Source organism: Cystoisospora suis, assembly GCF_002600585.1.
Source record: "Cystoisospora suis strain Wien I chromosome Unknown contig_1696, whole genome shotgun sequence".
NCBI lineage: Eukaryota > Apicomplexa > Conoidasida > Eucoccidiorida > Sarcocystidae > Cystoisospora > Cystoisospora suis.
In genome coordinates, this window is record NW_027154496.1 from 11204 (window position 1) to 22123 (window position 10920).

Here is a 10920-nt window from a genome sequence, read left to right on the forward strand (position 1 = left end):
GATAGGGGTGGTGGTGAGGGAGGGAGGGAGGAGTGGAGGAGAGACACCTGCGTACCAAGGGGACTTGACAGAATTGTTGTAGTCATCTAGGGGAGATCATATGCTGCCTCTTCAGGTGTACAGACACTCGATCAGTCTAGCATAGAGGCTCACTAAGCTATCAGTGTTCTTTGGTTGCTCGACGGGCAATCGATGCTTTCAAAGCAGGACGGATTCTTCTTCTGTCCCTACTCCATACATGGGGTGCTTCTATCCGAAAGAGAAACGCAGGAAAAGAAAGGTTTTCGAACTGCGAGGAAATGAAGGTTGACGAAGAGAGACTTCCTAGAGTAAGAATGGATTTCTTCCTGAGAGAGGAGTCTTTCTTTGTACAGGTGGAGAACAACTTATCAGGAAAAGACAGCTAAAGAGGTTTCCCGAGAGAAGTATCAAGAAATGAAAAGAGATACCTATCAGTTTCAAAAGACGAGATAAAATAAACCTTCTTCCCTTCAGTAGAAGGACAAGAGAGATAGATGATCATACAAGATTTCATAGCTTGTCACCCGTGGTTTGTGCCAGAGCATCATCTATCTCCTTTCCCTAGGTGGGGGGGTGTCTTTATGTGAGAGGAAAATGACTTAAGCTGCTGTTGTTCTTCTAGAAAAGAAAGAGAAAGGGAGAGAGAAGAGGTCTTAACTAGAAAGAGAAGCTATCTTGTCAGAGAAACTCGGAACAGTCAAGACCCGTAGATAAGGCGGTACGACATGCGAGAGCATCAGCAGGATGAGCGGCCCGACCTAGACCAGACGCAACGCTCTGCACTCTCATGTTGGTTCTTGTAGATGTCGCTTCTCGGTGGCGTAAAACTTCCTGATGAAAAATCATTCAGAAAGTTATTCTTTCTTTCTCTCTGGACGGGATAAGAAACTCTCTTCAATTACTGACACCAACTACGATGTCTCTGCGGCGGGAATCCGTTGACGGATCGACACAATCCGTGGCGAAAGGCAGATTCTCACTCTTCAATAGTGGGACTTCTGTATTCTCTCTTGGTTTCTTTCTCATCCACGGTACTCTCACTGGTCCGATGCTTTGTACGATCAATCCTGTCTGGAGTCGCTTTGTTTGCTTCCTCCTATCAAGAAAGAACACCCCGTCCCCCGACCTATCCCTTCTTTCTTCCTTCCATCTTACTCCTACTTGCAGTACTATTCTCTCTATAGTAGAGTGCTTCAAGAAATCGGAGAAAGAAAGGCAAGGAAGAGAGCCAGTCTGTATCTGACTGGTATGATGATAGAGACGGCTGGACACCTTTCCTACCTTAGTTCCTTTCGAAGAAACAAAGAATTCACGATGGTGATAGAGCTTTTTGAAAAGTGCGAAAAACAAGAAAGCAAAGTGTCTCTAAGGCGACCCTGGAACAAAGGTCTATTCTCTCGAAGGGTTTGTGAATAACCCAAGGCCATCTACTTACCTGGTAGATCAGATGCGCCGTGAACTTGCTATGAGAGCTCGGAAAGTGATGAACGAAACCTTTCACAGGACGGAGGTGGACGTTGCTGTACCTCTCAGCCATCACTCTTGAGGACAAAGACGTGAAAACACACACAGGGACATGCAGAGCCTTTGTTGCCGATAGAAAGGTTTCTGCTTTCAGTGTCTGTCTGTATGTATGGAAGACCATCTGACAGATGAAGGAAAAACATAATGAAGGCTAGTAGACGGGAGAAATTTCAACTTCACGATTCGCTAAGGAGTCGTAAATTCTGTTGGAAGAGAAACAAAGAAAGACAAGGAGTGAACAAGAAGAAGAAATCGTCTCTCAGTACTTCCGCACATCAGAAGCATCTATCAAGTGTCTGTATTGCCGACACGCTTGTCATCTCTTTTTGTCTGTTCTCTATGTCGTTCTAGAACCGTCCCTTTTCTCTTTCTTCAGTCAGGTTTAGTGGGACAGGCATGATCAAGAAAAAGACGTAAAACATTACTCTTATCAGCGTTTGAACCGGTCAGCCACTTCTGCAGTGGAACGATCACCATTCTTATGTTGGCTTTTCTTCTTTCTTTTTGGCTTGTCAGTGACTTGTAATTTTGTTTATTTCCTTCTAAAGGATCCAGATATAAAAGAAAGAGCCTTTGCATCACTCCTGATGGCGTGGGTAAAGTATTCTTTCAACTTACTGCGCCTGTCTGATAGGTATAACTCCATCTCCTGTGCCGTGGACAAGAGTCACGCGAATTCTTCTGTCTTGCATTGTCTGGAGGGAGTCCTCCAACCTCTCATGCACTGGACAGACACACACAGAAACGAACACAAACAACTCGCCAGTTTTTCTATCTCGTTATGTATTTATTGTTAGGCAGTCAGAGATAAAACGACGAGTATGATGCGAAGATGTCCGGGAAGAAAACTCTTCTTTTATTGCGTGGTTCTCGGGAGTTCCTTTCTCTGGGCTGTCCTCTCGCATCTCTCTCCACACCTCTCTGATCAGACGAGCGAAAAAGAGAGCGTGCACGGGTTTCTGAGACGGGGTCATAGGCATCCTCTCTCATAAAGAGACACGTCAGTGTAAGGAGGATGTAAAGAAGGAGGGGACAGAGGAATAACGGGGAAGGAGGAACGGTCTCCTACTACGGATTTCTCTGAGAAGATTCATTCATTGCCGCTGCAATCACTGCCCAAGTAGACGCACCCTTTTCTTTTGATGGATCATGACGGTTGAACGAATGAAACATTCCTTCCCGTTAACTGGAATTCTTAAGACCACTCAGGCAGCTACTGACACCGCATGACTAGAACGAACACGCCTGATGTACTTTTACCATAGCATCACTCGTTGTCTGTCACAAGCGAGAACTCCCCTACGGGAAAAGAATGAGCGAGTTGTTCTTATCACCATAGCCCCGCAAAATTCATAAATCGCGAGAGGAAACGTGAGAAGGCAAAGCATGGATAGAACTTACCGATAGATCGGATTGTGCCAACCATAGCATCTGGGTCGATACGGAAGAGATCAGCTACTGACAAACTTGAGAGTTCATCCTTAGGTACAAAGAAGCTGAAAAGAGGCTCTAGGACAGGCTTTAGCATGCGTCCGAACTTGAGAATGAAGAAGGCCAATATAGGATGTGCTGCCGACTGCAGGAAAAGACATATGAAATCGCCCAGGAGTTGTTGGAAAATGACAGGAACGTTAGAGACAGGTGGATTCTTTCGGTAGCTAACTGTTTATCAAAGACCAACGTCTTTGATTGCCTTTGCCTATGTCCTTGTAAACAGACAGAGAATCTTTGGTTGAGAAATCTCACATGAGATGCAGGGAAGAGAGCAGATGAGAGACTTTGCATGGCCTGCCTAGTCGATTCAAAATAAGCGGGAGACAAAAGAAGGACCGACTTCACTGCTCCAGTCGGGAGCATCGCAGCGACCTCCGCAGCGACAAGACTTCCAAAGGAATGGCCGACCTGACGTGGATGGTAGGCACAACACAGAGGAAAAAAAAGCAAGTAAAAAAGAGGCTGACTGAAGAGCTTGTTGGATAAAACACGATCTCTGGATCCACGTCACCAGCAATTTGAAGACAGGCGCGAAAAGTGACTTGTTTGTATGAAGTCTTCTCGGAGATCGCTGACGTGATTCCATGCGATGCCCCTGTGGAATCTATTGAACGAATGTGGCTGTGGAGAACTTCTATCTCTTCTCCATCTAAATTCCTCGTTAGAGCGAAAAGCATTCCCTCCTGAGCAGACAGGGCTTTTGCCGCTTCGAGGTCAGGATTTTGAATACAGCTACATACCCATCCATGTCAAGGCAGACATTTCTACATCTTTAACACGCAAATATTGGCAAGGTCTGTTTTCGTAAAAGTGCCCCAGTGTCAAAAAGCGATCCCGCCGTTCTTTCTCTTGCTTGAATTACCTCGAATCGCTACATAGACATACAAACACACAAGCGGAAAGTGTATCTAGAGAGAGACTGTCACGTGGACGATAGCAAAAACCAGAGAGTTCCGACGACATGCAGACAGAGAAGGATACTGGGAGCGGAGACCTTCAGGAAAACCGGTCATTTTGAGGAGCTTGAAAGAGTGTCCACAGCGAAAAAAAGGTCACTTCAGCCCAGCCTGCGGGGCTTTACTTATCAGAGAAAGAATCACAAGGCACACACGCTTCGTAAACGGGTGAAGAGACGTAGGTGTCAGTCATACCAGGTGGACGGCGGAAAGCTTTTCGTTGCAGATGACATCTTGTATAACACGCTGGGCCTGCAAATTGATGAAAGAACGGTAAAATTCTTCGGCCATTCAACCCTCTTTCATTCGATCCGCTGGAGAGAGAAGAGGACCAAATGCACTTACTCCAGATGGATGTCTGGAGGAACTGAACATGCGGCAAGTAACTTGGGAGAAAGTTTTTTTTACTTGCTTTCGAACTGTCAGTTGTTCGCAGACAACGTCATCGCGCGGAGGCCACGAAGATTTCGAAAGAGGTAACTGCCATCTGAAGGTGACCCATAATAGGGCCGTTTTACGTACACGAGGTAATCGAACTTGTCTTGAGCTCTCTTTCCCTATCATAACGATCTTTCCTCGAAATCTCAACCCACCAGTATGGCTCCGTTCCAACTGGCGACCCTCAAGGTATTTCGATGACTTCGCTACTAGACTCGGAGTCATCTGAACACCTTGATGGTCGCCAGTTTGGGTATTTCTTTCCTTAGAAAGACAAACAACTTAGCGACAGAGTCTCCATAAAACTCCAGTTCTTCTCTTTGCATGCAGATGACATCGAGATTTATGCCGGAATGTACGCGGTTTCATGACTTGAATTGCCTACTACTTCGACACAGACATATGAGTAAGCTAAGCTCCCATCCGGATCGTCCGCAGCATTTCCACTCGATCGTTCATGGTGTTTACCTGTTCCTTCCGAGAGTACTCCGTCTCCGAGTAAATGGTAGTACTCCTCCCAAATCCAAGAAGATCAACAATGTAGAAAGTAAACAAGGAGGAATCGAGTTTTGCCGAACTGGCCGTTGTGATGGTCGCCGGGCCGTGGTGAACCCCTCCAGGTCGCCCCCTTTTGCTTGAGCCGCCTGAATCTCCATCACCCTGGTGGTTGTGGCTGTCTGGAGTGTCGTCTTTCCATTCATGATTTCTTTTTGTGGCACTGACATCTCGTGAGAAGTCTCGCATTCCATCCCCTGTGGATTTCGGCTTGTTCGGTCGCCGCTTTAGACCCTCGTGATGATGGTGATGTCCCGAGAGTGAAGTTGCAGCCGCGGATGAACTCGAATCTGATTCGCATCCTGGGAGAGAAGAAGAACAAGGTTTTGTCTGCGTTTCTCCCGATTGGCCAGTCTGCTTCAGTTCTTCTAGTGTCCCACCAAAACAGGCAAGAATATCGGAGAAAAAAGATCCACTCATGCATATGCCATGAATTACGACGACACGTTCTGGCCCATGTCCTGTAGACGCAAGAAAAGAACACTTCGTAAATGATGATCATCCTGTAATCGGTTTCTTGTTGGGAAAGAAGTGGAGAGGGGTAGGTGAAAGGAAATAGAAGTGAATGAGACTCCAAGGGAGTCATGTACAAAGTGGAGGCTCGCATTTTTCACGTGTCTACGTCGCAATCTGAGAAACAGCCGGAACGTAATGAACGTACGGAGACATGCTGAGAAGTGAGGAGAACTTAGCTTCGTTTCCAGAACTCACAAAGTCTCTTCTTATCTCACCCGAGTGGCTAAGTCGGACCTTTAGGGATAACCCCCATCCATTCATAGCTGGATAGGCCAAACCATACGCTTACTGTTCCTGATAATGACTGGTCGTTGTCGTAGTACAATTTTGCTCGAGTTATTCTGCCTTACTTACAAAACGGGCTAAGTAGCTTAATCTACCTTCGACTTTTCTTGTGTAGTGTGTGAGCCTGTCTCTGTAGGAGATCTGGGTGGATAGAAAGAAGCTTCTGAGTGTCTTTTGCTCGTCCCGATGATTCGGAAAACACGAAGGCGGCCCACCGACCGCGGCGGGTTGTCGAGAATTGCGGCTAGACTGCATAGAAAGAACACCACGGAGTTCGATGGAGACTGCACGGGTTGGACAGGAAGACTCTTCAGTATCTCCTGAATAAGGAGATATACCTAGGTCATCTACTGTGGAAGGCAAGCGGTGCGTACTTTTCTTTAAACGTGATCTCTTCGTTGTTTGCCATTAGGCTTTCTGACTGTCTTACCAATCTTAATGTAGAACAGACTTTCATAATCTGCATCGGTCGGCCGACACGAAAAGTTACCGGTCGACGCAGACATCGGCGGCGGATCTTTAGTCTGGAACTGTTGTTCTCTTAAGACTGGTTTCCGTGTGTCTCCACACTTTGGCCAGTGAACTCCCTCATCTGAAAGACGTTCGCCCCTCGTAGGGAAACCTCCCGAGTGTTTTTCATTCAGTTCGAGTTTATCTGACGCCGGGGCGCTGTCGTGTGGTTGTCCAGCCTTCACATTTCTTCCGGTTACTACCTGCACTGTCTTTGCATCTCCCCGATGTAACGATGATCTCCGGACCCCGTCATTGTCCCACTGACACGAGATTTGATGGGCATTCGGATTAGCAGACTTTGTACCTAAAGTGAGGTCTGGATCCGATACCTCAGACGTCGTCGTTACGGTCTTGCGTCCTCGTGGTTGGACTGTAGCCTGACGTAATAATAGGAAAGCTTGGCGCAGACTTTGTCCGGGCGGAATACATGGTGGCAAAGAAACGTCTGCTTTTAGCTGTTTACCCTTGTCAGTTACTCCACCTGTGCTCTGTTTTGATAGTGGTTGGGTTTTTTCGTGTGCTTGTTGGACCTGGAGGGAGAAACAAGAGGGAGTTGTGGAGGGCGGTGGTCTCCTCTGTGAACTCACGGCCCCATCCTGCCGACCAAGAAGCTCGATTGACAGTTCTTCAACATGAATAGAATCTAGAAAAGCATCTATAACCCGATTTCTTCCTGCAAGGCATGATAGAGGTGCAGTGGATCCGGTCCAACTGACAAAAGATTCCTGGAGAAAATACGTGGATGAAATCTGATCACTCCGGTGGCTCTCTGCCGGCCAGCGGGAACGCAAACCATCAAAGGGTGAGACACCGATAGAAGCCGCTTTTCTTAGGTTACTTAGAGGTCGACCGCTTCGCTTGGAATCTCTTTCTTTAGTTGGAGGAGACGAGAACCCGGTGTTATAGTGGCTCCCGAAAAACTCAAAAAGTGTACTTCGTTTCCCATCTGGGTGTATTCTCTGAGGGGTGCCTTGTTTTGGCCATGACGATCCGTATGTCGTAGGCTGATAGGAATCAGCCGTCTCAAAGTCAGAAAATGTAGAGAAGAGATCATCTTCATGGAATGAGGTAAAAGATCCTCGAACACATTTATGTGGCAGAAGAGTCAACCAGAGAGGCGGACCGTGTTCTGCTGCTTCGGCAAGTGGGGTATGAGTGAATGATGACGGTTCCCGAACAACGATCGTAGGATAAAATGACATATCTTGTCTTGTCTGTGTCGCCCCGAGAGAAGTCTGAGATGAGAAGAAAGTGTTCTTGCCGACGGGTGGAAAAACAGCCTGCCCCGGGTTCTTCAACTGTTGCATGTCCACCTTCGCCTTGAAAACAAATCCAAATGGCTAAAGGATCAGGAAAATCAATCAACCTCTCTAACTTTTCGATGTTTGACCATTCATCACTTCTCCTGGTTCGTTTCTGAGCCCTCCACTTCGTCATACACCCCTCCCTGTGCGCTCTCTCATTCCACTGGGTTTTCCGAGCTGTGCCAACAGTTGGAAGTCGCACTCTTGTCTGAGAATCATCCGCGCCCTCGGAAAAAAACAGACGCCATCAAGCAGTTTTGTGGAATCTCCCGGGTCGAGAAGTCTCCAGGCAGAACAAAAGATGAAGAACCTGCGAATGAGCGGCTCCAAGCCTGCCTGCACCGACTCTCAGCTCCTTCCTTTCTTTGATCAGAAAAGCAATAGCTTGTGGGCGAAGAATGAGGCGCCTCGTGCAAAAACAAGACAGAATCCGGTGCCATGGGAAGAAAAGGAATAACTTAGAAGGCAACGTTTAGCATGTGCATCATACTCGACACAAGCAAGCGAAGAAAAAAACGGCATGTAGAAACAGATTGCAAATGCGTTTTGCTGGCAAAGCATCTCTTTCTACTGAAGCGTCCCTTCCACAAAGAGAAATCTGAGATACAGCACAAACGAGTACCACACTCGCGTTGATGAGACTTGACGAGTCTCTGTCGAATTTGCAAAGCCAGGCACGCAGCACTTCCAAGAATCGCTGATTTCTCGGGCTGAAACTGTTTTCGGCCATGTGCCCTCGATGCTCCAACAGAGAAAACAGTTTCTCCGTCTTGGAGATGAACGGAATACACGGACCACGTTGCGACCACCAAGAACTTCTGTCTTAAGAGTAGAAAGAAAGGAGGTTTTTGGTGATAGATAAGTCTGACCGGGTTGAGTGACCGATCTGCTGGATGTCCAACTACTGACACTGCCACTTCTCCTTTTTTCTAGTTGGCAATGACAGCACTCGATTGCCATTTTTTCGGCTTCTTTGCGACACCACGGTCCCTTGGTCTACTCAAGACCTTTTTGGGGAAGTTTCTTTCTTTTCTTCGTGCTGAGGAGTCGTTCAACTGCCCTTCTCGCCAATTTGTGTTGTTCGGTATAGTGTCGGAACAACTGAAGCATGTGTTGTGCTTAGTCGACGGTCTCTGTGTGTGTGTGTCGGCCCGTGGAATGTTGCTCTGTGTCTCACACAACATTCTAAGGGACTCGTTCATTGTCAAATCTCTATACCACCAAGCCGTCGAAAGTTCTGGCAAGATGTTCTACGGACATTCCGATAATAGGCTGCTATTCGTTTCAAAAGTTTAACAGGTAGGGCTCGAGACCTGGTAATAACGCACTCAGGTAGACACCTACCTACGAGACTTCATCTCTTTCGGCATCATCGATAGCCAGACTTCCCCACTTAGGACAATGTGTTTCACCTGGCATTCTTCACAGTATGAATCAAGGTCTTCGCTGCTATGTGTACTGATTAGCAGTGAGTGAGTAAACCATTCTATCCTCGGTAGATGTACGAGGAGCCCTTCCTTTTGCAAAAGGGAAATCTTTCTCCTTTTGCCCCAACTCCCCGGGTGAGACTCTCACTCCTTGCACCATCGTGCCCGCAAGCAGGAATTGCTTTATTTTGCTTTTCAGATGTTCAGTAAGCCATCGAATCGACTCGCAAGAGAGCCGGAGAACTGAAGCCACACTTTGTTCTGTGTTTGCATGAAGTAAAGCGCCGAAAGAACCTCCTCAGATAAACACACATCAGCGCCCACATACCAATCAAAACAGGCTGAACTGGGATGTTTCTTCTCTATTTACAAAGTCTACACAAGTTCAGTGAAACACGAAAGAGACCGTAGGGTCACTACCGATGCCACTCGCTTCTCCCGTCTAGTTTGCCCAAGCAACCATGAGTGAAAAAACACTTCAAAGCCATCCATTATCTATTACATACGAGAAGAAGAAGAAGCTGTAAGAGAATAGAGCGACGAACCTCTTGGACTACTTCCTGTAGTCTCTATCTGCCTCTCGGCTCTTAGAAAGCAGGGGATTTCCTTAGAAACCGTCTCCTGAGAGTCTACTGACATACATCAACCCTTCCACAGGCCTCTCTTCACTTTCTTACCAAAACAAGCTCTCCAACACTCGAGCCGTCTTAGGCAGGTCAATGGCCGAGATGATGTTCTACCATCCTTTCTTCTTTTGTTTCTGCATGAATCCATGAAAGCAGACTTTCATCCCTTCTCCATGTCAACACGGAGTACCCTCTATTCTCTCTCTTGCGAAGAAAACTCTCTCACTACTGACGCTTCTCTTCCTTAGCTTCTTGGAGCCCCCCCTTCCTATTCTCTCCAGCTCATGCCCCATCTTTCTTCTTTCTACATGCAAACGACTCCCGTGACCCTATCATATCCACTTCTTCTTCGAAGCGAATCACCTGTGCATGCATCCATCGTCTTTAGTAAAGGAAAGACGATGGATGACGGCATGTCAGTGAAACAAGAATGGATCTTACAACTCAATGAAAAGGAGAAGGCCAGGTTCTCGTGACAAGCCCTTTGTTGTCTGGCCAGAGGGGCTTTTGATCCGGATGTTTCACATAGAGTCGCGTTCCAATCTGTCTTTCTTTATCAGCTTTGATCCGTTCACGTGTGAACCGATCTAGGAAGGAGAGTCTCTTTCTTCTGAAGAGTGGATCAAAGAAACGGTGTCGGATACGATAATAGGTGGCGAGCTTCTCATCCTTCTCTAAAGCTGTCTTTAATAACTGACAGGCTGCCTTATGTTGTAAGCTACGTTTTCTTCTTCCTATCTCACTTGTCGTGTCGGACATACGTGATGAAAGCATAGAGGTCTCTCGGGGTTTACAATCGAGACCGACTTGAACTGTGGCAATCGATGGTGTTTGCATGCGCGATGATGAGGAGGAGGAAGAACAAGAAGAATTCTCGGCATCCTCTGCTTCACCTAATGCTAGGAGACAAGACTGTGATCGAGTTTTTCTTGAGCTACAAGAAGAAAGAGAGAATGAAGATGGTAGTTGTTCTTGTGGAATGTCTTTCTTTTGGGGTGTACGTACACCTGAGATTATGTGGGTAGACGCGACTGTTTGTTTTATATCATCTTCATCTGGTGCTGAAGACTTATCTCTCACAAAGCCGCTGCTACCTCGACTACCACTTCTCAACCTTCGAGGTCCTAACAGGCCAAACCGACACGCAGGGGTATATAGAAATACCAGGACACTCTTCTTCGTACTGCTCCAGCCACAACGAGTAAGTAATAGAGACATCTGTGTAGATAGATAGATTAAAGATAGATAGATACATAGATAG

The 10920-nt window shown here is 46.8% G+C and overlaps 2 protein-coding genes across 2 annotated transcripts in view; both read right to left on the reverse strand.

Annotated features, from left to right (window-relative positions):
• Positions 1-289: 289 nt before the first annotated feature.
• Positions 290-8424, reverse strand: CSUI_003754 (alpha beta fold family protein). The gene is made up of 8 exons (XM_068063949.1): positions 6220-8424; positions 4902-5449; positions 4191-4247; positions 3292-3447; positions 2947-3121; positions 2164-2269; positions 1457-1562; positions 290-852 (listed from the first exon to the last, which is right to left on the reverse strand). The coding sequence occupies exons 1-8, from the start codon at positions 7607-7609 to the stop codon at positions 700-702; spliced, it is 2691 nt and encodes an 896-aa protein (XP_067924076.1). The 5' UTR covers positions 7610-8424; the 3' UTR covers positions 290-699.
• A 798-nt stretch (positions 8425-9222) lies between these two features.
• The window catches only part of CSUI_003755 (uncharacterized protein), a 5126-nt gene continuing 3428 nt past the window's right edge, over positions 9223-10920 (reverse strand). The window contains exon 5 of the mRNA XM_068063950.1: positions 9223-10783. Coding sequence (XP_067924077.1) covers positions 10104-10783 — 680 coding nt within the window. The 3' untranslated portion in view covers positions 9223-10103. The remainder of the gene's footprint in view (positions 10784-10920) is intronic.

What these genes read in the sequence shown, in the direction of transcription:
- CSUI_003754 (XM_068063949.1), bottom strand. Translation starts at nt 7,609, where the DNA reads ATGCAACAGTTGAAGAACCCGGGGCAGGCTGTTTTTCCACCCGTCGGC. An exon ending in CTCTCTTCCCTGCATCTCAT is followed by an intron (nt 3,122 to 3,291) that starts GTGAGATTTCTC and finishes CTTTTCCTGCAG; the next exon opens with TCGGCAGCACATCCTATATT. An exon ending in CGGCGCATCTGATCTACCAG is followed by an intron (nt 853 to 1,456) that starts GTAAGTAGATGG and finishes ATTTTTCATCAG; the next exon opens with GAAGTTTTACGCCACCGAGA.